At 37.3% G+C, this 27,237-nt stretch overlaps 2 protein-coding genes across 5 annotated transcripts; one reads left to right on the forward strand and one right to left on the reverse strand.

The window, feature by feature from the left end:
- Window positions 1-451: 451 nt before the first annotated feature.
- CRR7 (chlororespiratory reduction 7) lies at window positions 452-2,978 on the reverse strand. The gene is made up of 3 exons (XM_010259742.3): window positions 2,745-2,978; window positions 1,258-1,385; window positions 452-903 (listed from the first exon to the last, which is right to left on the reverse strand). The coding sequence occupies exons 1-3, from the start codon at window positions 2,827-2,829 to the stop codon at window positions 631-633; spliced, it is 486 nt and encodes a 161-aa protein (XP_010258044.1). The 5' UTR covers window positions 2,830-2,978; the 3' UTR covers window positions 452-630.
- A 15,247-nt stretch (window positions 2,979-18,225) lies between these two features.
- On the forward strand, window positions 18,226-26,706 carry LOC104597941 (uncharacterized). 4 transcript variants are annotated; one of them, XR_016085811.1, is made up of 4 exons: window positions 18,226-18,557; window positions 24,273-25,164; window positions 25,640-26,266; window positions 26,365-26,706. XR_016085811.1 is itself a non-coding variant. In XM_010259738.3 (3 exons), the coding sequence occupies exons 2-3, from the start codon at window positions 24,413-24,415 to the stop codon at window positions 25,785-25,787; spliced, it is 900 nt and encodes a 299-aa protein (XP_010258040.1). In that variant the 5' UTR covers window positions 18,226-18,557; window positions 24,273-24,412; the 3' UTR covers window positions 25,788-26,290. The 4 variants fall into 4 exon arrangements, 3 of the variants coding, with proteins under 3 accessions (XP_010258040.1, XP_010258041.1, XP_010258042.1); XM_010259738.3 differs by lacking the exon at window positions 26,365-26,706 and having other exon boundaries at window positions 25,640-26,290; XM_010259739.3 differs by lacking the exon at window positions 26,365-26,706 and having other exon boundaries at window positions 24,345-25,164; window positions 25,640-26,290.
- The last annotated feature ends 531 nt before the right edge of the window (window positions 26,707-27,237 follow it).

The raw sequence follows: 27,237 nt of genomic DNA on the forward strand, positions 1-27,237 counted from the left end.
TTTTGAAAAAATTGAAATCAGATAACAGTTGTGATCAAGTAAAAGGTTTCTAAACCATGGCCAAATGCCCTGACTTTTCCTGGGCAACATGTTGGTATCATACAAAGGAGACCATAGTTACCAGGTGTACTATGTTCCTGATTTAGCAAATTGTGTTGCCAATCATGTGCCATTTTGATCATAAAACTTAAAACTGCAACTGCACAGTGACTGAAAATGATGTAGCTTGAGTTAAACCATGTGCTCCATAGAAATCTATGATCCTATATTAGATATTTTTTGTTGGCTCTTTTCAGATAAGTTGTTTATTCATCAGCTTCGTATGCCCACCAAGGTTCACATAACAAGAACCGTTGACTCCAGTTTTGGAACAAGGATAATAGAGGTATGTCCTGGATGTCTCCATCCATGTGCAATAAATAAAACATGTCAAGGCAAAATTCTACTACAATTGCCCCAAAATGGGAGAACTCAGTGATTTTCTCCTAACCATTTTACACCATTACATGGTAGAAACTCAGTTACTTCTCTTGACTATACTGCAATGTGTTTTCAGAGAACATACATGAAATACAGATAACAATAAAAAGTATCATTTAAGCTAAGATGTATTAATTAAATGATTTTTCCTCACTCTAACCGAACTTCATACCATTGGACGGAACCAACTTCTCCATCTATCTCTAATTCACAAACAGACTTTACAAGGTGAGAAACAGCATCATCAATGGTTTTAAAACTTGCAAGATCAGGGGGCAATGCATTGCCAGGCCAGTTTTCAAGCCAGTATTTCAACCTGGCCTTCAACTCCTCCTCAGAGACAAACTCCTCACCCTTTCCAGGCTCCAGAAGGACATACGTATCAGTCTGTAAATATGCCCTTCTTCTCCTCATTGCACAAATCTGATAATATTTCCAATCAAGAAAAAGGGGAGTTTTTGCTTTTAGCACAATAATATGATGTTTGAAAAAAAAATGTTACACGGAATATGAAAGAACAGATAAACTAAAACAGTAAGTTTTCAGTATATCACATTCTTGAGTTAATATTTAGTATAATAGGTTCAAATCATTGGATGAAGCTCCAAATCTTTGCACGTGTAAAATGTTAGACAGACACTAAAATAAGAAAGGAAAAATGGCATTAAGAAGTAAGAAGGAAACCATCAGCCCACCATACTCCATTAGCAGTTTATGAAGCATGGGCACTGTCCTAGTTACTCAAACATGATCAGGAAACCTATGGTTGACTTATACCAGAAATTTGTCCCGTTTTTCCATTGTGCGCAGTGTGCTATAAATCAAAGAGCCCATTTTATCACTCTTAGCTACTGGTCTTGATCGAGCAAATGACGATTGAATGAAGCAACCAGATAATTGTTTACCTGCAAAGAAGGCAAAAGAGATGGAACTGTTAGTGAGTGGCAGAGCAAAGATTTTCCAATCTTGATTGTAAATCTGATTCATGCTAACTTAAGATTATGGTAACAAATTAGAATGATTGCGTTGCAATTCATGGAATCCAAAATATCTGCTTTGTACTGCATTGAGTCATTGGCTTTCATTAAGAAGAGAAAAAGACTGCTTGCAATCCCTTAGATGGAACTTGGAGGAAAAGAGATTTCTTTGTTTCGGATATTTTAATGAAACCATGTTCCCTATTTGCCAACCTTAAAAGCTTGAGGGGAGGAAGCAGGTAGTAGGGCTGCAAATGGATCAAATTGGATCAGATATAGATATATTCATATATCAAAATTTGATTTGTTTATATCCGAATTCAAATTGGATCTTATCCATTAGATTTATATTGAATTTGGATTACAATTGGATATGAATAACTGTTAATAAATTAAACTTAAAATGAGCAAAGTATTATATATTATTAGTAAAGTGAACTAAAAAAGACTTAGATATTGTATTTCATAAACAAAATGAATTGAAAATTACTTATATTAAACTTGAACCTATGACAATTTAGTAAAAACGCAACATTCAAACCAGCTTTACCAATAGATACAATATAAATTTTAAGTATAGTGAGCATACATATTAAGTCCAATCAAATCGGATATATCGCAATGTATAGGGGTAGATCCATATTTGATCCAATCCAATTATAAGCAGGTTGAATTCAGATGAATCACCCTTAATGGGGTCGAATTCGAATTCGGACAATCAGTTGCCATTTGCAGCTCTAGCTGGTAGATGGGATTGGAAGAACTTAAAACATATATGCAATTCCATGGTATAAGCATGAAAGCGCTTCTTTGAGGGGAAAAAAAAGTAAAGATTACCTATATATTCCATGTTAATCCTTCTTCTTTTTTGAAGAAAAAACAAGCACAACAATATAACCAAGATCGATTTTATTGTAATTTATAAGTATAAATAAGTGAAGTATCGACACAAAAATAATCTTACATTACCCGGTTCGAACTAATTACATGTATTGATTACGAGGATATCAATATTCGAAACAACCAACCATGTAGCACTCTCACCATTAATTTAACATACTTCCAGATATCAACCCACAAATGTCCAGATAAGTGAGAGAACAAGAAACCGAAAGCAAACCCATTAATCACAAGACCCAAAACTCCACAATACCCAGTCAAAAATCCATCTTCTTTTACGTAAATCAACAGCAGAAACAGAAACTCATCCAGTGTTTTATTTTCGTATTCTCAATTAAAGGACTGATAAAACACAGACACTATCGAAGATAAATGTACACAACTTACAGTTGAAGCTGTGAAGTCCATTGTTGAGTCGATTTTTCTCCAAAGTTCCCTCCACTGATGTCACTCCTCTTGTAGCTTTCAGCATTTTCCTTCTGTGCTAGTAAAATTTTTCTGTTCTTTCTGTCACGCAAAAATTGAAACCCATATGCTGAACGCAGGCAGGAAGGAAGAGAACCCACCTATATCCAGTTAGATATTGGAAGGAAGAGAAATCTGTACCACTATTGCTCTGTGTCTTTGGCCCTTCCTTTACAGTACATTTTACAACACTACCACCGGATTAACGGATTCCCGCCATCAGTAGCTTCATTGACATTTACCAAATGGAATTAAGGGTCAAGGGATGCATGTACCAGCCGCACATCGGGAGATGTTCCCGACACCGGATCTGCTCCTAACACATGGCGCCTCACATCGACCTCACACGTACATCCTATCATGCATTGAGAACATTTCTCGAGATATTCCTAATGCACGGTGGATGTTTCTGCGAGGCGCCGATGTGTGAAGAGCAGATCCCGCTCCGATGTTCCCAAAGATGTGGCTGTTAGGAGCCGGTCCCAATTCAAACAAGCTATGGGTCTTGTCCGGCTCATAGCAATTATCCCGACAGAAATGGGCCTTCTTCACAATCCTGGGCCGTGACTTAACCTTCTTAGTGAGTTCGGATCTGCTGGCCACGCTCATCAAGCCGCACGTTGAGCGCGTGGTAGGGGTGGCTTCAAGTTATTTAAGTTTGGCTTCTGAAAAGATCACTTCAAGTTCGATATACGTTTGTTTACCAATCGAGCCGAGCTTGAATCCAGTGAAACTCGGTTTGTGAGGTTCGTGAAGCTAGTATAATAAATAAATGTTTTTATTATATACATATATATATATATATAATAAATAATTTTTATTTTATATATAATATTTTTATTTTTATGTATAATAGTAAATAACTTTTGTAATTCTTATTTTTTGAATGTAAAATAAAAGCATTTTTATATGTATATTTTTATTTCTTATATGTATAATAATAAATAATTTTTATAATTCTTAATTTTTTGTGTATAAAATAAATAAATATTTGTATATGTATATTTTTTATTTTATAGAAAAAATTTGATTTGTAGTCGAACTCGAGACTGACATAGTTTCAGCAAGCCGAACTCAAATAACCAAATATTCAACTCAGCTCAACTTGAATCCACCCCTAAAACGTAGTTAGCAATATGTGTTGTCAGCAGATCTGGACTCTTCCTAACTGGCTAAAGATTGAAAAATCCTATCCGGTTGACACGTTGATGAGTAAGAGATTTGGTGTCACGTGGGTTCAAATGACAATACACGTGCTTAGGACTGCAAGCAGAGGTGCACATCCGGTTTGGAGAAGATCTCATACCAAATTAAATCATTTTAGTGTATAAACCAAATCATACCTAACTGTTTTATTACAAGTTGGTCTGGTTTCTAATACAGTTTGGATCATTCTGTTGGTGGGATTTAGAAAAATATTATATTTATATATTAATATATGTGTTGCTTTACAGTTTGATTTGACTTTTACAATTCAGAAAATCAAACTAAAAAGATAAATCGAAATTTAAAATTATCCCAAACAATTAAATCAATATCTGCTACGATATACAATTAAATCACAAGTTAGATATTGAACTTGCAATCTACATTTTCCCTGAAACAATTAAATAAGTCTTTTGCTTTGTTGCAATACATCTAAGGTCATAGACGCCCTGTGGTACGATAATGTCAAGGGAAAAATGAACTATCTAGGACCAATGTTTTAAAAGACCTGTGCTACGATAGTTTTTTGTTTTAGCTCGTTTTGTTCGCTTGCCTCTATTTTTATATGACACCTCTCTTTCTTTTTCACTCATGTTATGCATCTTTATTCTTCTTAATATAAAATATTTTTTATTAAAAATAAATAAAAAAATTAGATCCTTTCTTCCTCTTCAGCCTCCTCCTAACCCCCTCCTCTTAAGGAGGCATAAGGCTTATGTCTTTTGTGTTATAAACTACATCTCATACCTCTAGGTAGTGGAATGCTTTGCGTCACGCTTCTGTATTTTAAAATATTAGGTTTTAAAATTTTTTCGCATATTTGAAAACAAAAATTGCAATGCATTGTTCAAAACCCTCAATACGCACCTTCTGCTTCTGGTATATCGGGGTATACTTTGTATTTTGAACATTGGTTTAGGATGTCTCTGGCGATTCGAGAAATGCAAGATGGGTCAAACTGAGGCAGTTATAGATAGGGGTGTTAATTGGACTGAATTTGGTCCAATCCGGTCTAGTCCAATGTGAGTCCATTACAAATGGACCTGGTTCAATCCAGTCCAATAAATATTTTGGACCAATTTGGACCAATCTAGAGACTGTTCAATCTGTTTCAAATTCCTATTAATTTAGATTGGTTTCAACTCAAACCTGGTCCATTGACACCTGTTAGTGGTGTTAGTGAAGGGGTATTTCAGTCTTTGTACTTGTTGAGAATGCTGATGTGCACTGTTATATTAGTTCGAGTGCCTCTTACTTAAAGAAGGGCACTCAAGTCTTTTCCAATAAGTTAATAATATAATAACAGGTCTGGCCGAATCAAGGGATTAACTTTTTTTCCTAATTCGAACCAGCCTTTCTCTCTTTTCTCTCTTCTCTCTTTTCTTCTTTCCTCTCCTACTTCTTGCTGTCTACTTTACTCTACAGTCAACGAACAAGACAGAATTCTATGGCAGGCCAAACTTCAACATGGTATCAGAGCTAGGTTCACCAAATCAGACTTGCTAGAATTCTGCCTTCTGCGCATTCGAATTAGGGTTTCACTTGGGGTTCTCAGTTGTGAGTTGGAGACTGGGAAAAGGGCTGAAAAGGAGTGATCGCCCTCTTCCCTAGGAGGTCTCTATGCCTCCGATTGTGTCGTTGGTGATTGGTTGCTGTGGTTTCTAAGCCCTAGTTAGGGCTGGTACGTGTGGTGCAGTGGTGTCTCAGCCCTTCGTATGGTTGGCCTTCAGGCGATGAGGTAAAGTTTTTTTTATATATATTTTTTTTGTTATGGAATACATGAAACGTGTAGTACAGTTCGCATGATGGGTTTTCAGATTGCAGTATGCTAGGGTTTATTCTGGTTTGTGTGTGATTCGAATGGCAATAGTGTCTACTGAATGGTGAAGCTTCCTATAGTTGTGGATTAATGTTGGTGGTGTTACAAGTGTGGTTTTCAGCTTTTGATATCGCTGAAATCAGTGTGTAGACCTCGGTGAGTAGGGGTTGTGGTGTTGTAGCTTTCAGCATTTAATACTGCTGAAATCAGTGTACAGATTTCGGTGAGTAGGGTTTGTGGTGTTGCAGTTCTCAGCTGTTGAAATCAGTGTGCAGATTTCGGTGAAGTGTCTGTGTGTAGTGTGCAGTGTGTAGTGCTCCTAATTCAGTGCTCAGAACTAAGGGAGTTCGGCAATGGTAGATAACAGTGATAGTAAACCTAGTGTCATGATATCTACTGACTACCTGAATGTCCAAATGACCTCCATTAAACTGAATGGAGAGAATTATGTCCCTTGGGCCAAGTCTGTAGAGGTTTTTCTGAAGGCGAAGAAGAAAGTGAAGCATATAAGAGAGGAGAAACCCCCCGCTAATTCTCAAGAGTATGAAGACTGGGAACAGGAAGATGCATAGATCATTACATGGTTGTGGAACAGTATGGAACCCAAAATCAGTGTGAACTTCATGTTTCTTGACACAGCCAAAGAGGTGTGGGATCATGCTAAGAAACTGTATTCAGGTCAGGATAATACCACTAGGGTATATCAACTGTATCAGGAATACTTCAATCTGTAACAGGGAAATCAGAGCCTTGAGGAGTATTATGCCAATGTGAGGAATATCCGTAATGAGTTAAATGTCTATCATCCTCTCACTTCGGATGTCAAAGTTCAACAGCAACAGCGAGAGCAGCTTGATGTGACACGGTTTCTGGTGGGGCTGAAGTCTGAGTATGAACCAGTACGAGCCCAGATACTAGGGGGATCTGCTCTTCCATCTTTAGAGGAGGTGTTTGCTCGTCTTCGGAGAGCTTCCATTGGATCTATGGACTCTAATGTCTCCGATAAATCAGCATTTGCAGTGTCAAGAGGCCGAGATGGCAGAAGTGGGACTCGAGGAACCCAGCCTAGCAGGAGTGGTAGTGGTGGATCTACACATATCCGTGGTGGTGGTCGTACTGGAGGCAGAGATTCAGGGGGAGCTCGTGGTAGAGGACGTGGCTCGGGTCCACGGAAGTGTACTCACTGTGGTTTGGATGGACATACCATTAACTACTGCTATGACTTACATGGTCCTCCCTCGACGTGGGCCAACCATGCCATGACTAGTGACACCAGTTTCAGCTCTACACAGGAGAAACGGTCAGCTGACCCGATGCCTTCTACTCCCTCAGATGGTCCAGGCAAGGAGATAGTGAGTGTTCCTCGTGATGAGTATGAGAGGTTTGTTCAATCCAAGTCGCAGCAGAACACAGCTTCCTTTGCACACTCAGGTATGGCTTGTTTGGCATCCACACCCAACCCCTGGATTATTGACTCTGGAGCCTCCGATCACATGACGGGAACTCCAGGTGTGTTTTCATCTCTCACTCATTGCTCAACATCACAATCTGTTACCCTTGCTAATGGCTCAACGTCATCTATCTGTGGTGTTGGTAATGTTGACCTAGACCCTGTATCCCTATCCTCTGTTTTATATGTACCTAAGCTTCCATTTAATCTTATGTCTGTTAGTAAGCTGACCAAGTCCCTTAAGTGCTCCATCACTTTTTACCCTTCTATGTGTGTTTTTTAGGATCTCAAGACGGGGATGAAGATTGGTAGAGGGCATGAAGCCGGTGGACTGTATTATCTTGATGGTGGTGGACGAACGTCAACGGCTCTTCAGTCATCCATTTCTCCTCTCTAGTGGCACTGTAGATTTGGTCATCCTTCGCTGAAAGTGTTGCAGTCCTTAGTCCCTTCATTGAGTCAACTTTCTGTTTTAGATTGTGAGTCTTGTCAATTTGGGAAACACCATCGTGTTCCCTTTCGTTCTAGGGTCGATAACCGTGTGTCGAGTCTTTTTTCTTTAATTCATTCAGATGTTTGGGGTCCTTATAAAGTGATGTCATATAATGGATACCGATATTTTGTTATTTTTGTTGATGACTGTTCAAGAATGACATGGCTCTATTTAATGAAAGAAAGAAGTGAATTATTTTCCATCTTCCAGAAATTTTATGCTGAGATCCGCAATCAATTTGGTGTTCACATCAAAATTTTCCGTTCTGATAATGGTCGTGAATACTTGTCTTCATCTTTTCGAGAATACTTGGACCAACATGGCATTATACACCAAACTTCATGTACCTATACTCCGCAACAAAATGGGGTTGCTGAGAGAAAGAACCGCCATCTTGTAGAAACGACACGCTCCCTCATGGACCACATGAATGTTCCCAAAACTTTTTGGAGCGATGCAATGCTCACCTCTTGTTTCTTAATTAATCGGATGCTCACGTCTATCCTTGATGGTCGTTCTCCTTTTAGTGTCTTATTCCCCAACATGTCTCCGTTTCCGCTTTCTCCTCGGGTATTTGGGTGTGTCTGCTTCGTTCATAATCTGAGTCCCGGGACTAACAAGTTAGATGCACGTTCCGTGAAGTGTATCTTCCTTGGTTATTCCCGAACTCAGAAAGGGTACAAGTGTTATCATCCTAGTTCTCGTCGTTCCTTGGTATGTGTTGATGTTACATTCTTCGAGTCTACTCCGTTCTTCGTGGGGTCCGGTGCTACTGCTTCCCCCACATCACCACCTCCTCTTCCTCTTCCTGTGGCTGATCCACCTCCTCTGGTTCCAGTCATGCCTACGTCCTTGCCTCCGGTGCCACCATTGGTTGACCGTCCACCCATCTGTCGCGTGTATACACATCGCCCACGTGTACCGGCTGCAGCTCCTCCAGCTTCATCACCATCGACAGATCCAGCTCCAGCTCCGACACCAGCCTCCGACCTAGATCTTCCTGTTGCCTTACGGAAAGGTAAGCGTACTTGCACCCTTCACCCTATTTCCAATTTTGTTTCACTTACCCACCTCTCCGCTTCCCATCGCCAGTTCATATCTTTGTTATCCTCCGTGGTTGTTCCTAAGGATGTCCAGGAAGCCCTTACCTCTCCAGAGTGGTGCCGTGCTATGGAAGAAGAGCTCTCTGCTTTGCATCATAATCACACTTGGGATCTCACCACTCTTCCTCCTGGGAAGCAGGCTGTCGGTTGTAAGTGGGTGTATAGTGTTAAGTACTTGCCAGATGGTCGTGTTGAGCGCCTGAAGGCGCAGCTGGTTGCCAAAGGGTACTCCCAAACCTATGGCATTGACTACACGGAGACGTTCTCCCCGGTTGCTAAGATAGGGTCAGTTCGTGTCGTCATCTCTCTTGCAGCTATGTCTGATTGGCCTCTCCATTAGCTCGATATCAAAAATGCCTTTTTGCATGGGGATTTGCTCGAGGAGGTCTACATGGAGCAACCACCCGGGTTTGTTGCTCAGGGGGAGGATGGTAAGGTATGCAGACTTAAGAAGGATATTTATGGACTTAAACAGTCCCCTCGAGCATGGTTTGGTAGGTTCAGTGAGGTGGTCAAGAAGTTTGGTATGAAACAGTGCCAAGTTGATCACTCTGTCTTCAGTCTTGACTCTTCGGCAGGTAAAATAATATTGGTGGTGTATGTGGATGATATCGTTGTGATTGGGAATGATAAAATGGGCATTGCCAGATTGAAGGCATTCCTACAGGAACACTTTCAGACAAAGGACCTTGGCAAGTTGAAATACTTTTTGGGCATAGAGGTAGCAAGATCTAAGCATGGCATTAATTTGTGCCAGAGGAAATATGTGCTTGATTTACTGGAAGAAACAGGATTGTTGGGTACCAAACCGGCTAAGACACCTATGGAAACAAATACGAGGCTGAGCAGTGATATAGGTGAAGTGTTTGAAGAGCCTGGCAGATACCGACGACTTGTAGGCAAACTAAACTATCTAACCATTACTCGGCCAGATATTTCATTTGCGGTTAGTGTGGTGAGTCAGTTCATGCAGAAACCTTTGGTCCCACATTGGAATGCAGTGCTAAGGATTGTGAGGTATCTGAAAGGAGCTCCTGGTCGTGGTTTGCTGTACAGAAGTGGTGGAAAACTGGTAGTAGAAGGATACACCGATGCTGATTGGGCAGGTTCTATGTCTGATAGACGATCTACCACAGGCTATTGCACCTTTCTGGGGGGTAACCTGGTAACATGAAAAAGTAAGAAGCAAACAGTTGTGGCAAGAAGCAGTGCAGAAGCAGAATATAGGGCCATGGCACATACTGCTTGTGAACTAGTGTGGCTGAGGAACCTTCTACAGGAGATAGGATATGACATCAGTACTCCAATGAAGCTCTATTGTGGCAATCAGGCAGCGGTTCATATCTCTTCCAATCCAGTGTTTCATGAAAGAACCAAGCACATCGAAGTTGACTGTCATTTTGTGAGAGAGAAGGTGCTGAATGGGGTGATAGAAACTGCATATGTTAGTACGGGAAACCAGTGGGCAGACTTGTTTACAAAAGGCTTGAGTCGGGGGAGAGTGGACTACATATGTAACAAGCTGGGATTATATGATATATACTCACCAGCTTGAGGGGGAGTGTTAGTGGTGTTAGTGAAGGGGTATTTTAGTCTTTGTACTTGTTGAGAATGCTGATGTGTATTGTTATATTAGTTCAAGTGCCTCTTACTTAAAGAAGGGCACTCAAGTCTTTTCCAATAAGTTAATAATATAATAACAGGTCTGGCCGAATCAAGGGATTAACTTTTTTCCCTAATTCGAACCAGCCTTTCTCTCTTTTCTCTCTTCTCTCTTTTCTTCTTTCCTCTCCTACTTCTTGCTGTCTACTTTACTCTACAGTCAACGAACAAGACAGAATTCTATGGCAGGCCAAACTTCAACAACACCTATGTTCTTATCTTCTATCAATGGATCAGATATTGGCTCAACTCAATATAAATTTATTATGGACGGACCAGGTCCAATCCAATACGTCATATTGGTCTATCTAGTCTGTCAAAATTCATTATGTCTTATTGGTCCGTCCAATCTGTCAAAATGGATTTTGATTTGGACGGAATCCAACCCAAAATCGGTCCATTAACACCCCTAATTATAGATCACTTAAGTTGTTGAATCCCAACCCTTGTAATTGGATTGGCCAAATTTTGTTAACTTCTTGTTACCTTTTTTTAATCTCGGTTTATAGACACTTTGCCTTCTAAGTTCGAATTTGTCGACACAATTACATATATGCATGGATGTGTGCATATATTCAAAGCTGAATTCTTTTTTTTTTTTTTCAATCACAAGACTAATTCAACCTTCAATCCTACATACTACATCACACTGATTTAAACAAGCATCTAATGATCACGGCTTTAAGTGTGTGAATACATATTGGTCGAATCATAATGGTTTTGGTCAATGTTCAGAAAACCAGACTAGGCATAGAATGAGAGAAGGGAGAGGTTCATGGGTCAGATGTTCAACTGGGGTTGAACCGTGATGACATGGTATATACATATATATACTACGGGTCATATAAATATTATATATAATATATGTTGTAACTTTTAATATATTTAAATATGATAGATAGATGGCAATTTCCTTAATTTTTAAAGCAAATGACTAAATTTAAAATCTCTTAATTTATATTTTCTTTAAAATAAAGTATCATTAATTAATACAAATAAAAAAATAAATTAATGATAATTAAACAATATATAAAAATTAGAAATCGTGGATTTAAATCTTACTAAACACATTTTAAAACTTTAATTCTTAAAGGACCTGGGTGGTTTCGCAAAATCAGGATTGGTTTGTCGGTTTTCCATTTAAACCGATCGATTAGCCAAATTTCACCAATATTTTATCAAATGCGATTATTATGATATGACCAAACAGCCAAAGTCCCGGGTCACGATTCAATCAATCCAATCGACCAATCCGATCCTATTTTCTAAAGAATGGTTTTAGTTATACCGACATGCATATATCTAGGTGGTGGAATGACCCCGTTTTGGTGCCACTCCACCATGTCCCAAAATAGTTGTTGATATTGTGGACCATACTATCATACACACAAAAGCCATGTGTGTGTTATTATTATTATTATTATTTTTTGGTGCTATTACATATTACACGTTTATAGGATTAAGGGGTGGGGATGGAAAGGGTGGCATGTATTTTGAGGTCCAAGGTTTTCCACTGGCCTTAACGTAGATAACTTATAATTATGCATATTTGATCCCATGCTTTCAAAGTAAGGGTGATTATGGGTCGAGTCGGGTTTTGCACTTATGATGAAAATTATAGTTTAGATCTAGGCCCAACCCAGCCTAGGGTTCCGAACCTGAAACATAAGTCGTATCCTAAGTCTATATGAATTTGGACTAAATCGGGCTTGATTTCGGGACAATGTCACTCATATATAAAACATTACATATCTATATATTAAATGATATAACATGCATAAACTTATTTTATTTATTATATAATATAAAATATTACATATAATATAAATTATACATATCATGTTATAATATTTATATATAATATAATATAATGTAAAATAATATATATACATTATACACAAAATGTATAAATTTAAATATATACAAATTAAGCCAGGCCTAGGCCGAGCTTAAAGTATTAAGCCCAAGCCGCACATGAACACAAAAGCCAAGCCCAGAATTTCTGAGCCAAACAAATAATCACCCCTACTTCAAAGTTCAGACAGTTACCAACTTATCTATCAGGGCGGCTTTCAGTAACGTGGTAGATTCTTATCCCATTCTATTTCAAAGCGGAACACACAAAATGACATTGGTTTAAGCTTGTGGGCTTGTGGCACGTTCTAGTGTTTGGGAACGAGTCACACCCATGCTCAATGTCCTATCAAATTCCATGCTTCTCAACCCGTTATTCCAAATAAGCTTCCACCAGTCGGTTTATGACTCTTTTAGTTCTAGTATTTTATTTTCAGTAAATAATAATTACTTTTATTATGTTTAATTAATTATTAAATCATCCTAAATTATGATCAAATAGTTTTTATTAGATTTACTTAAATTATTTTTATTACAATTAATATATTTTAATAATTATTTTTATTACTTTTACTTATACTTTTTTATTGTTTATAATTATTTTATGATGCTTTATCAGAATAAATTAATTTCAAAATTTATTTTGGTTAATTGTTAAATGCGACTCGTGTATAACACGTACATATGTTGAAAATATATGTATTGATGTCTTATCAATCGTATTAGTATCAATTTATGTTGTATAAGTGTCATGCGTTAACATATCCCATTAAAAACACACCACAATGTAGAACGTATCATTTAATGTGTTTTATAGGAGAACACATCACACTATACAACATACAAAATGCATGGTGCAATGGTTTTAGAAGACACCATACTTAGAATTGTGTGTTCTAAGATAAGCCACACCTTTTTCCAACCACATAACAGAACAAACCCTAGGTCATTGGAAGTCTTTTGATAAATCATGTTATCATTTTCTGTAGGAGGGAGTGGTGGGTGTTATGGCTTTGATTGTTCTTATTGACCTAAGTATGTCTATATTCCTTACGTTTCTCCATGACCTTGGCTATAATATATTTCTTGAATGGGTGGTCATTGTAAGTACATGTAGGCAATTCCAATGCAGAAAAGCCTGTGATGGAGGTTATGACTACCACCATAACAAGTGTGAATCGCATATTTGGGAATCAAAAACGCAGAGTTGCACGTTCCAACGCCACTCGGGATTTCTTACTCACATTTTCTACCCACTCTCTATCCGCTGTGAATTGCTGCTACACATCTCTTATGACAGATAGAAAGTGAATAGGAAAAGTGAGTAGGAAACCTGGGCTGGTTCAACACTGCATATGCAAATAGAGTTCATGCTATTGCATCCACCTTGTTACCTGACCCAACATACAAAAAGGTTATGAAAACAACGTGCTATGCAACCATAACAATGGGTCATTCATGATGTTGTTCTCATACACTTAGACGCTTTTGTGAGAGATGCCACACCATGCAACCACAAATAAACTTTAGAAGGGGTTGCAGCTACAAACATGCTCACATGCAGATTTATAGGCAGGAAGTCCTGATCTTAGGATATTCTCATAGACGTGGTGAAACCTTGAATTGCTTACCCGTCTTAGATATAACAAACTCTAACTACCTTTTCGAAACAAGAAAGTTCCCTCCATCATTTTTCCTCTTTTCCTTTTATAGTTGGTTCCTCTTCCTTTATAGATAGGAGAGGTTCAAATCCCCCCAACACGAGATCATTCCAAGATCCCTACTAGAACCCTAGCATTCTTGTTAGGGGTGATCATGGACCGGGCCAGGCTGGGCCCGAGCTGGGCTTTGCACTTATGATAAGGGCTATAGCTTAGGCCTAGGCCTGGCCCGGCCCGGGGTTCTGAGCCTGAAACATAAGCCCTAGCCCAAGTCTATACGGACTCAGGCCAAGCCAGGCCTAATTCCGAGCCAATGTCCCTCATATATAAAACATTAAATATCTATATATTAAATAACATAACATGCATATAAACTTATTTTATACATTATATAATATAAAATATTACATATAATATAAATTATACATGTCATGTTATAATATTTATATATAAAATATATAATATAATGTAAAATAGCATGTATACATTATACACAAAATGTGTAAGCTTAAATATATGCAGGCCAGGCCAGGCCAGACCCGTGCTGGGCTTGATGTATTAAGTGCAAGCCCGGCCCTAAAATTTGCAGGCCTGGGCCCGGGCTGGACTTGAACACAAAACCTAAGCCCAAACCCAAAATTTCTGGACCAGGCTGAAATGATCACCCCTAATTCTTATCTCCTCCACTATCCCCTTCTTCACACTCTAGCCCTCACCTTTGCCTTCACCACCCGACCTTCTAGTCATTTACCATCCTTTAGGCAGACCACCACCAATTTCCTCGTCCTTCAGCCCACACGCATGATCTTTGTCTTGATCATGCAAATATTGGTTTAGAAGAAAGCAGGAAACTAAAATTTGTTGAATTACTGACTTCTTGCTAAGAGCTCGCCAATTCTTCTACTCTGTTGCTGCTTCCTTATGAGGATCTTCCTCATAACAGTGCTTAACGAAGCTAGTTTCTTCAGCATTGTTGTGAAAGATGTGCCTACAACACACTAGCCCATATTTCCTTATCAATCCACGAGAATCAGATTCTCACAAACATAGATCATCCAAAATCATCAGATTAAACAAGTCATATGTAACTTCAATAATACATGTGTCTTTCCCATAAGACTCGAGAGCCATAGGAGACCTAATATATATCGTTGTTCGTCATTGGATTGGGATCAGAATCTATCAAAATAGCACCCATATACCTAAATGTGACATTCCCATATATAGTTGAGGTAACAACAATATGACGATGGCTATGTGGAACCTTTCATAGGCAAATAAGGAAAATTAATCCAAATTGGAAGAATAGATGGTTCCCAACTAGATTTAAAATTCGGGACCCATTTGAAAAGTCGATCAATAAAAGATCTGACCTTGAAGGCTTCTCTCAACCAAAGATTGTGAAGATCTTCCTCCGCAAAATGAATCAAGATGTTCTTGGCGTCCAACATTGCGACCCAAATCTTATTCTTTATCATAAAGGATTTGCAAATAAAATCCTGTGGTTCTAGCAGTGAGAGGGTCGGCCATGCATGCACTTGCGGATGAGAGCTAGGGGTGTCAATTGGACTGGATTTGGTCCAATCCGATCCAGTACTCCAATGTCAGTCCATTATAAATGGATCAGGTCCAATCCAGTCCAATGAATGTTTTGGACCAATTTGGACCGGTCCAATTCAATGTCCAGACTGTCTAATCTGTTCAAATTCATTTTGATTTAGATTGGATTTAACCCAAATTCGGTTCATTGACACATATTCCATCTTATATCAATGGCCTAGATATTGGTTTAATCCAACCCAATCCAATATAAATTTATTACAGATGTACCAGGTCCAATCTAATCTAATAAATATTTTGGATTGGGTTGGTCCAATCCAATATGCCTTGTTGGTCCATCCAATCCATCCAAATTAATTTTGGACTGGACAACATCCAATCCATAACCGCTTCATTGATACCCTTAATGAGAGCCCATTTAAACAATTCATATGACTGTCACGATACCTCTTTTGGGAAAACAATAGTAGGTTGTTCTCTTTGATTAAGTGTAGTGTTAACAATGGGAATATGAGGAGATTTCCTTTTTTTTTTCAGAGAGGGGAGAGCTTCAAGAGTATGGAGGCAAACATGGTTTTCTTTGTAGGAGGATGGATCCCCATTGGGATTCACCATGGAGAATGAGGAGGGGGCGGCTCTAGGGTTTCACACCCATGTTTCACAAGGATTCCTCGTCCATTCCCATAAATAAAGAGTTTGAATGCAAAGATTAGTCACATCTTTTGGTTACTTGAAGTCTTGGATATATTTTGAAGGTAAAACTCAAAACAAATTAAAAATTAACCGGATTATTGAAAATAAATTTAAAAATGGGTTACTCGTTTCTTGAAAAAGTGAATACTAAAATCAAATTAAACTATCTTGTGAATAGAATCAACCATGGTTTTTAAAATGAACCGGTGATCGAACCGGTCAGGGGTCCGATTACTGATTCGAATGGTCCAATCGTTCAACTCGAATGGTCAGCCCGTTCTGACAAAAAAATAAAAAATTTTAAAAAATTGGAAAATAGTCAAAACCGTTTGAATGGTTAACCGACCGGTTCAATGGTTTGCTGACCAAAATCAATGGTTTTGGAAGAAAAAGCGATTTTGGAGGAAAATGAAATCGGTCAGGTGACTGGTTTCCAATTTTTCCAGTCCAACCGTCCGGTCTAGTCCAGTTTTGAAAACAGTGGAATAAACCACCCCCACTTTTTTATGATATAGTGGGAATTTGTATCGTTTTGTGATATGTACACATGTGCAAAGTTATCATATTTTTCCTTTAAAAAAAAGTGGATAGACTTATGCTTAAGAGGGCTATTTAATGAAAAATTAGGATGGTAATTGTGTGAGGGAGAAGCTATCATGCATGGATAGGGTTAGGGGTGAGTAGAAAAAACTGAAAAACCGAACTGACCAAAATCAAACCAAAAAATCAGTTAATCGAACCGGTTGGTTCAATTTTGGTTCGGTGTTTTTAAAAAGCCAAAGGTACCAATTCGGTTTTGGTTAACCAATATAAAAACCGGTGGTTAACTGAACTAATTGGTATACATATATTTCTATATATATTTATGTATACTATATATATTATATATATTTTATTCTTTTTATATATTATAAATTAATAAATATAATATTTATTACTTAAAATATAATATTATATATTTATAATTTTTATTATATATTTTTTATAATATATTGTAAAAACTAAAAAAATAAAAAACCGATGATTAACCGAACCGGTTAACCGATTGGATTAGGTTCGGTTCTAGTTACTAGTTTTCCAAAAACCGATAGTACCAATTTAGTTCCAAAAAATGCCCCATAGTTCGGTTAACCGAAATGTGAGCACCCCCAGGTAGGCATTGTTTTAAGGGTAAATTGCTAAAACCTCCTTGAAGTTTCCAACTATTATTGAAATCTCCCTTAAAATTTAGTAATTGCAACTACCTCCCTTATACTTTTTTACATAATTTCAAGTAGACCCCTTCGTTGGGTCACAATTTAAAAGCTAATTGAATTTGTTAGATATCACCAACTACATTTTCTAAACAACATAACTGCCCTTACATGGCCTCAAAAAGCAAATGCTCTTACATGAGAAATGGGTGTGCTGATGTTAGCAACTAAGTTTTCTCATTGCCAAAATTTCCCTTAGATGAGAAAGATGGGATTATTAATGGAGGGGGTATCAATTTTGAAAAAGAGATTGAAATGATTTCGGGTGGCGATTGATCTGAAGGGCAAATCAAGGTTTTAAAAATTGAGCTAGAACTAGAACCGCTTTAGCCATTGGTTTTTTGGTCAATGGTTCAACCATTTAGTTTGGATGGACAGCATGCTCTAACTTAAAAATAAGGGTCCGACAATCCATGCCAATTACAGTTTGAAAACACGGGGGCAAATTTGGAAAATAAATGTGTCGGTGAAAGGCAAATTGGACATTTTCGTGTCTCTCAACTGTATCAGAAATTTTAAGACATAATTGCAATTATGAAATTTTAGGGGACGTTTCAGCAATTTACCCTTTCTTTTAAAAGTAACGGAAAAGAAAAAAAGAAAACGATTTCCCAGAGCGAAATCAAATCAAGCGCGTGCATGTTTGATGTTTGAAAGAGAGAGAGAGAGAGAGAGAGAGAGAGAGGCAGTTGGTGAATGGCGCGAAAGGCAACAAGATTTCGTTATTTGGGGAGGATAAAAATGTCGAAAACGTCGCTCGGCCTTCCGTCCGGGCCTCTATCGGAAATCCTAATTCAATTCCTCTCAATCCCCAATTCGCCTCTTTCCTCCGCTCATCGTTTCCTCCTCTCCTCCCCCTCCTCTCCCCTCCAAACAGAAGCACCTACGACAAAGGGAAGGAAGAAGGAGAGTGAGAGACAGAAGAAAGAACGGGTTTACCTGCGCTTCCAATTCCTGTTGCAATCGACCCATTTAATCTAGGTATGTTTATACTAAAAAAACGACGGCATTCCATTTCTATTACTTCAATCCATTTCATATTTTCATCAGCTTTTATTTTTCTTTAGAATTCTTTTTGCTAAATCTTAATATTATGTTAAATAAGCTTTAGCGTTGGTTTCAGTGTATGGGTTTTGTTTCTTTTCATTGTTTTTCCTTTTTTTTAAAAAAAAAAAATTTGCACAGATTTAATACTGGTCCAGAGTTGGGAATTACAAGGGTTCATCGTAAGATCATTTATTCTTTTGTTTATGCTTCGATTGAAAGTGCTGATGTTTCCTTGTCGTGTTTAGCTAGAATAGAGCATGCTAGATCTGTTGAACCCTCGTGAGAATTTCTGTGGCTAAGGTTGGGAAGGAGAAGTGCTACACATATATGAATTATAAAGGAGGAAATGAAAAGGCAGATTGAAAGGTTCCCTACTTGAGAATATCAATATATAGAAAAAGATGGAGGGAAATTCTGAAACTTAATTATGATGCACTATCATTTCAAAGGAACTTTGAAAATTTTTCATTTTGTTTTAATTCACCCAAATTTTCGTTTCTAAATAACTTGTTACATGTTGGAATTCCAAGAGATTATGAATTACTGGAAGTATTAGCATCTCAATTTATCAAACACTTGGTGTAAAACCGAGACTGAGATGTTTGTAGATCGAAAAATGCAAACTAGTTGAAATGGAAAAATGTTGTGGACAGAAGAGAAATACAGAGAGAGAGAGAGAGAATTTTTCACAAGCCACTTTCCACACGAGATACTAGTTTTTATTAATTAGGTGGGAATTTGAAACCAAATCAGTTTAATTTGAATTTTCCCTGGCCAATGAATTCAGAAATCAGGATTTCATTATCTACGATGTATTTTATTTATTTTATTTATTTTTTTGGGTTTAAATACCAAGATGTTTTCATCTATATTGATCAACTTTCTTGCTTTCAATCCATCTCGGGTGGTGCACTTATGATTTCAAATATAAAAGAAGAAACTCTTTAAATGGAATGACATCATTTCAGCTTTTGATGCTTGATAAGAATCTTTTGTATATATCAATTATGAAATGATCGCCATTGAACTTTTCTCCTTGACTCTGGGCCAATTAATAGCCATTTATTGCTGCGATAGTTAAGGTGTTCAATGTGTGTGGTTGGGTTCCCTATCGCCATTTAATAGCCATTGGACTTTGTACTGAACCTTTATTTATTCTTTGTGCTTATATTATCTTAATATCTTTTTAACTTATAAAAAAGGTGTTGAATGCTACGTATATCATGTAATTGTGAAATTATGAAAGTAATTATGTATTATTTAAGTGAATAAGTACATTTCTACTCGTTATTATCTGGTTAATGATTCTTCCCAGAACCTTTGTATTGTTTAGGCTGCTTTGGAAAAAGTACAAATACAAAAGTGAACAGTACAATACAAAGTTGTCCGGTTTAGTGGAATGCAAAATCGGCTTGGCTTTACATGTATGAAATGTTTGGATCTTGTTTGGCATAGTCAATGCAAATACTAAATACATATTTGTCAGCATTTGGCTCGGCCGGTACAAAACACTTGATCACCATCCTCAATTCACTTGACCGTCGCTAACATACACCAAACACTTGAACGTTACTCACCCTCAATTCACATCAATATGTAAATTACAACTCAACCACATTAATATTTAAATATGGGTATTTAATTTCCCTCAATTCATAGATGTTTCAACCTGTAAATTACTACTTTAATGACTTGGGTTTAAGAAAGAATGCTGACAACATGCTTTTACTGCAAACAGAGGGGCGAATGATCTCAGGACGACCCATATTGTTAGAGGACCTGAATGCCATTGACAACTTGGATCCTTCTGAATGTCACCGAATCATTGCCTGTCCTGTGAAACCTTGGAGTGCCTTTTAAACCATTGGATCAATCAAAGAAATCTTACCATGGTTGTAAAAGTGAAAATTAATTGAAAAGCAATAAAACAACCACAAAATAGAAAAATAAACTAGTTGGGAAGAAGAAAATGAGAACTTAGATTTCTTTTAGAATTCATGCACTTCATGAGAGCTAGGGTAACAATTCTAAGCAATTACCCTGCCCTAGAGGATGGCTAGGGTGTTGACCCCACCCAAGATTTTGCCAAGTTTTGGTTTAGGTTTCTTTGTTTGTGCTTCTCCTTTAGAGTGATCTGGGTTTCTATGTTAGCCTGTTTTTGCACTAAAAACATTAATTGGGGTTTGTTGCAATTAATAGTTTTACAGGCAGTGCAAGTTTTGTCTATTTCTATGCTATGAATTGTTTTCTAAACCATACAATAACAGTGTTGTGAACTGTTAATGTGTATTTGGGAGATAGGACCACCTAAGAAGAGCCTCTAACGAGGTACTGCCAACATAGCCACATAGTTTGTCAATGAGAGGGATAACAACTGACCACCTAGACTACATTGTGAGTGAATATGGTGCTCAGTGGGTGAGTGGGTGTTTTTGAGACAGGTGTAGTATCTTAGGCTTTGGAGAACAACTTACAAATCCAATCTACACACATACATAGACACAAAACCTCCTTTCTGCTCTTTGTCATCTGCTCTCCATTAATCCCTTTCCATTGGCAATGCTATTGAGTATTGATGCAAGAGCAAATAAGTCATAAATGGAATTTCTGAATTTTCATGTATTTTGTAGTTTTAGATAGGAAGTATATTTTGATTATTTTGCATGGTTTCTATGGGGTCCGGCATTGTTTTCTAATTTGTCTAGTCATAGTTTAGTTGTGTTTGAAATTTCAGTCATTGATTCAATAGTTTAGGAATTAGAGTTATTTTTTAGACAATATGATATGGCAGTTCTGCAATTCTTTGCCTTTCTTTGTTCTAGAAGGATCTAGTTACATGGACTAGGTATGTTTCTAGGAGTAGAAGAAAAAATAAAACAAATTGTAACATGACAATTAAAAATGCATAACATGATGATGCATCAGAGATGCTCAGATGGATGACAGTATATTCAACTACCACGAAATAGAGAATTAGTTATCTTCTTAGGGATTTTGGATGAACAAAATAGAAGAATTTTTGAAGATTTCTCTATGCCACTATTTTACCAAATTCTCTAACAATATTAACTCTCTTATTAAAGTTTGGGCATCCACACATAAAGAGTTCAAGACATGATGCAAGCAAATTTCTACAAGAATTAGGAGGAAATTATCACAAACTGATGAAATATCTCTGTATTTTGTATGGTATTCTACATTACAGTTGGAGGTCACCTTATTCTCCAATGTAAACCTTTCATAGATTTGTATTTAATGAAACCTATCATCTCATTATTGACCAAAAATGGAAAAAAAGGAGTATCATCATGAATGCAAACATTTATTTCCTGGGCCCTCCCTCCCTGTCTATCATGCTAGAAAGCCTAATACTTGATAGGAAATCTCTAGGAAATCATAGTTGATCAGGGATTAAAGTTCCTTTTTTTATCATTAACTAAGTAGTGATTGTATTAATTCTAGTAAAGAATAGCATTTACTTTGTATATGTGCCAAGCACCCCTACAAGACTAATTAGCCTCCACTACCCCATTCTTCCTTTCCTTGCCTAGCTAGAATAGAGCATCAACCAATCAATTGGTCAGTACAACTTTGCGCTATGATTGGATCCAAAAATTCGCTGTTAGGAGTCTGGGTTATTTTTTTTTTTTTTTGATAAATGTCTGGCTTGCTTTTCAAAACATTTGATAACTAGGATTTTTTTTTTTTTTTTGGTATTGGGGCATATTTCACCAAGATTTTCCTTTTTGCTGTATTTGGGCACAAAAATTTTTGTAATCTTTGGGCATCAATAAATATTAATTATTTGTTAGGATCATATATTCAAATGCATTTTTTTTTTGTATAGGAAGTTCTCTACAACATCGAATGATTAACTAGAATAAATCAATGACTTTTATCCCCACATGTTCACTATTGTATCACCCTCTCCCTCCTTTCTCTATTGGGTTGGGATCAACACTCAAGTTTATGGGAAACTTTTCCACGGATCAGAATCAGATGAATTTCATGCTAATAAAGAATCATGATTCAACACTCATGCGATTCTACATACATGAGTCAAAGTTCAACCTTTATAGCTTGAATTCTGCTAAATATGATTTAGATAGATGAGATAGCTGATAATTGGTTGACAAACATGAAGAAGTATATTGTTAAATTGGTTTAGATAGATAGATGAGACAGTTAAAATCCTTGGTTGCAAAACTAACCATCTTGGATTCCATATAAAACAGCATTCCATGAAATTAGATCCCTGTTTTCCATGACCTTAAACACCGCAAAGCCATCTTGAATAGATCCATTTCCCACATACAATGTGGTTAAAGCATTTCCAATTGGATTATTTGATACATATTTTAATTCCCAAAAACAAGCATGGGTGTTGTTACCATATCATGTATACCAATATTAATGACAACACTAATGAGACTAATGAGACAGAGGTATTATGGATAAAGTTATTTTGTTCATATGACTACTTGCTGATCATGTCAAAGAGAAAAACACAACTACTAATCTGTCAAGCACTGTAGAGGATAAAATTCAAGAGAAAAACACAACTACTAATATTTTTAACGCAACAATAGAAATAAAATTCAATATAAATACAAATCAAAATAGACAATCGATCAAACCTGTTGTTGCTATTGCTGGAGCTTCTAGTGTTGGAACTCAAACGGAACAATGAAAAGGCAAAATAGAAGAAAACTGAGAAGGAATAAGAATGAGAGGAAATGGCTCCAAATCACATGGGAAAAGGGAAATACACAGATATAGGAACTTTAAGGTTGAGAAAAGAGAAAAATCTTCTTAGGTTTACGACTAACGAAGGTTTTGTTTGAGATACTTCAACTACTCCAATGGATTTTCAAAACAAGGTTGAACCTCTCTTCCGACAAGGTAGGTGACTTGAAAACAAAGAAACAATAAAATAAAATGAGAAACCAAAAAGAAAATCAAATGCCACATTGAGCGAGAACAAAGTTGCCTCTCTTAGAGGTCAAAGGCAATAGTTTGATCACAAGCTTTTTCAGAAGATCGGAATGGTGGAGTTCCAATTTGGAGTTGTTCAACCACAAGCTTTTTCAGAAGATCGCATAGTGGAATTCCGGTTCAGAGTTGTCCTTCCCTCTCTCTCTCTCTCTCTCTCTCTCTCTAGATCTTCAGAAATGCAGACGGCATGCTATATGCTTCGACCGAGAATGATAGCAAAGTTTGCTTTGCTTTTATGACATAAAGCAAAAATTGCAATTATTTTCCATACAAACCTGGCCTATATGCATTTTTACATCGAAAAAAGCGAAGGATATTTGAACCTTTACCAAACAGATGCAAAGCTGAACCAGAGCACAATTTTGCAATGGTTCAGCGTTTGCACTCCTTCCAAACGCAGCCTTAAGTGAAAATAAGTATGTATTGTCTATATTTGTTTCGTGAAGCCAGCCCCATGCCCCCACATTGATATTTTGTGCCTATTTTTCCATCTGCTAACCTCAAATAGTTGGGCCAAGGCTTAGTTTAGTTAAGCTGTTGCTCTGTCTATTCTTCCTTCGTTATTTAAATATGAATTTATTCCATTTTCTTCCTTTCTTTTTGCTGATATGATCTTAAACCCAAGAAGTAATTTTAGCACACATGAACTTGCAGGTGCACATTTCTATCCTTACAATGCAATGGAATTCGAAATCCTTACATATTCTATATCTTCCACACTTGCAGAATATTATCCTTAGGGATGACATGTTATAGGAAGCCTGAAACCTGTGTCTGATTCCATAACATTAATCATGGAATCTGGGCACGGCAGTGGCAGTGCCAAAGATCCAGGAGCCACTTCTGATGAAGGTAATTTTCTTCTCTCAGGGAAAAAACCACGCCCATCGTCATTGTCATCATCATCATCAGATTCACTTGACGATTTGTTCCAAGTGGATAAAAGTTTACTTAAAATCGAATCTATCGATATGGCCGCTTTTAAAGATGATGAAAATTCCTCTCACTCGTCAAGTGATTTTGAGGACGGAACACCACAACTGACATCCTCACCGGAATTATCTGATGCCAATGCTGAATTTAACTTCGACTGTGATTCTACAAAGCAGTCCCCTCAAATCCAAATGATGGACCGACCTGAAGATCCTGATCCATATAGGATCCCGTCTTCTGTATTTGCAAGAAGCAAGTCCAAAACACCTATGGAATGGAGTGTGGCTTCCAACGAGTCATTATTCAGCATCCATGTTGGTAATAGCAGTTTCTCCAGAGACTTTTTGATGGGTAGATCTGATGAGCTGGGCAGATCTGGGGATTTGAGTTTTCCAGGTAGTCCATCCCCAGTCAGTATGTCACCGAGTTATGGTAACAACAATACAGATTTGGGGGATAGCTTAGGTGTGGCTGAAGCAGCAGCTGAAACTATGAAGGAGGTCATAAGGGCAACAGCTGAAAAGGAAAGTGTACCTTCTGCTGAGGTCGTCCGTCAGTCGTCTCACCGTTCTGATGTGAGTGGAAGCAGCATCAAGTCTTTTGCTTTTCCCATGTAAGTTGTATTACCTCGTACCCCATAAACTAATAGAAATAGATCCAATCAAAGTGTCTATATGAAGATAATATTTATGTGCATACATGCATGCATGCATGCATATGCTTCTGTGTATGTGTACATGAAGTTGGCATCTTTGGTATGTAGCACTTGCATCCATGTTGGTATGCCATCTTTTATTTGTCTGTGTCACTGTGTCAGTAGAGTTTATTTCTATTATAATGTTGTAACTTTGTGTGTGGATCTACATATATGCCTATAAATAAAGGTATGCTTCTTTCCCTACTCATATTGCCATGTACCTAGTTAACCTGCATGCGAGCATTCATGTGTTTCAGCAAATTGTTGATACATTTTTCTATTAGTTAGTTTTCATCATAAAACTGCACAGACAAGTCAGGATGTCCAACTTTCTATATTTGCATTGTGTGGTCTCCTCAGGCAAACAACTAATTAACTTGTCCATCTGCAGATTGACAGCGGAAGGTGGTAGAAATGGTTCAGTGAAGGTTGAATCGGATGAAACGCAGCAGCCACAACCACAGCCCACAACAGAAGCCCCAAAACCAGCACAGACCAGTTGGTTTTCTTGTTTCTCCTGTTGCCCATTCTGTTCCTGAGAGTGTGTGTGTGTTCCAGATTCTCCAGTAATGAACATCCTTAAAGATGTGTCTCCATCCGCAGATGCATGCCTGCCTAACGCCCTGTAGATTATAAGTATTCAAAAATGGGGACCTCTACATGAAATTCATGACTTGATTCCTAGCATCATAGGTCCTGTCAAATTGCAAATGCTGTCGCGTCCACTTGTTCTAATCTTATCTCATTGGTTAGTTTAGCATCCTCTTAATCTAGTTTTTAGTTCAGATATGGTTTCCTTCTCTTTTCTTTTTCTTTTGGTTTTATTTGGTTGTATGTGAGAACAGTTTGTGGACAGCACCAAGAGATGAAGAATAAGAAGTAAGATAAGGAAGGGAATGGCTTAGGAATCTCCATACAATTATCTATTCGATGCTGTAAAGAATGAAAGGAAACTCGTATCTGGTTCTGGTTTAGTTTTAACTGCACCTGAGTTGTACCTCCATGTACAATAGTAGTGGTATTTAGAAACTTGTTATTTTTATATCTTATCTCCATTACTGTTAGATTTAAATTCTTACATGCCTTCACCACAAACATTTGGTTTTTGACCATAAGGCCATCTGTCTTGGGAGGAGTGGACTCTAGACTGGACTCATATATATGGAACTGGACCAACAGATACAGATTCATAGCTGTTGTACTGGGAGATGATCAAAAGTACGGTGATGCTTCCACATAAACCTCTTTTGCATCGCGTTTTAGAACCATTTAAAGGGTTGAATAACATAGTTCCGATTGATGTCTTTGTTATAAAAGTAATAGAAATATTGCATCGACTGTTACAACCTTTGTCTTCTGCTTCAAGTTTGACAACAATGGATGAAAATGGATCGAGGCAGAGTGATCAACTGATCACCAATCCAATCATTACTCTCTTTGTCTGAGGGGTTTGATGCATAGATTTGAAACCTCTTCCCCCATATTATTTACAATACCATATACTCATTTCTCATTTCTCTAAACAGGGAAAAAGCATTTTTGTACAAGGTGTCTCATTCTCATATGATCTCATCACTGTCTTTGACTGTAGATGAATTCATAAATTAGGGTGAATTAATTACATACACCTAGGGCTGTCAATTGTAATTGGATCGGATTCGGATTTGACCCCATTCAATCCGATTAAATTCCGGTATTCGATTATAATATAGTATTTATTAATTTTAATATATAAGTTTTATATAATTATATTTAAAATTATAAAAAAATATTCTATATATTATATTATATATGAATTTATGTATATAATAAATTTGGTGTGTTATATTTATATTAATTTATTACATATAAAGGTTAAGAAATAAATAATTTTTTAGCATTTCTAGTATTTTAGAAAATTTGTAGTGGAATTGGATTAAATCCGATGGATTCGGATTCGAGTCCAGATCTTTAAATCCGATGGGGTTCAGATCTACGCTATCAGTTTCC

Source organism: Nelumbo nucifera, chromosome 4, assembly GCF_055504915.1.
Source record: "Nelumbo nucifera cultivar China Antique chromosome 4, China Antique-T2T, whole genome shotgun sequence".
Lineage (NCBI taxonomy): Eukaryota > Viridiplantae > Streptophyta > Magnoliopsida > Proteales > Nelumbonaceae > Nelumbo > Nelumbo nucifera.

Bases quoted from the DNA above. Each gene is read 5' to 3' on its own strand.
- LOC104597941 (XM_010259738.3), top strand. From the start codon at position 24,413: ATGGAATCTGGGCACGGCAGTGGCAGTGCCAAAGATCCAGGAGCCACT. The intron at 25,165-25,639 runs GTAAGTTGTATT...GTCCATCTGCAG, and splicing joins AAGTCTTTTGCTTTTCCCAT to ATTGACAGCGGAAGGTGGTA.
- CRR7 (XM_010259742.3), bottom strand. From the start codon at position 2,829: ATGCTGAAAGCTACAAGAGGAGTGACATCAGTGGAGGGAACTTTGGAG. The intron at 1,386-2,744 runs GTAAGTTGTGTA...CCTTCTTTGCAG, and splicing joins TGGACTTCACAGCTTCAACT to GTAAACAATTATCTGGTTGC. The intron at 904-1,257 runs GTATAAGTCAAC...AAATATTATCAG, and splicing joins AAAAACGGGACAAATTTCTG to ATTTGTGCAATGAGGAGAAG.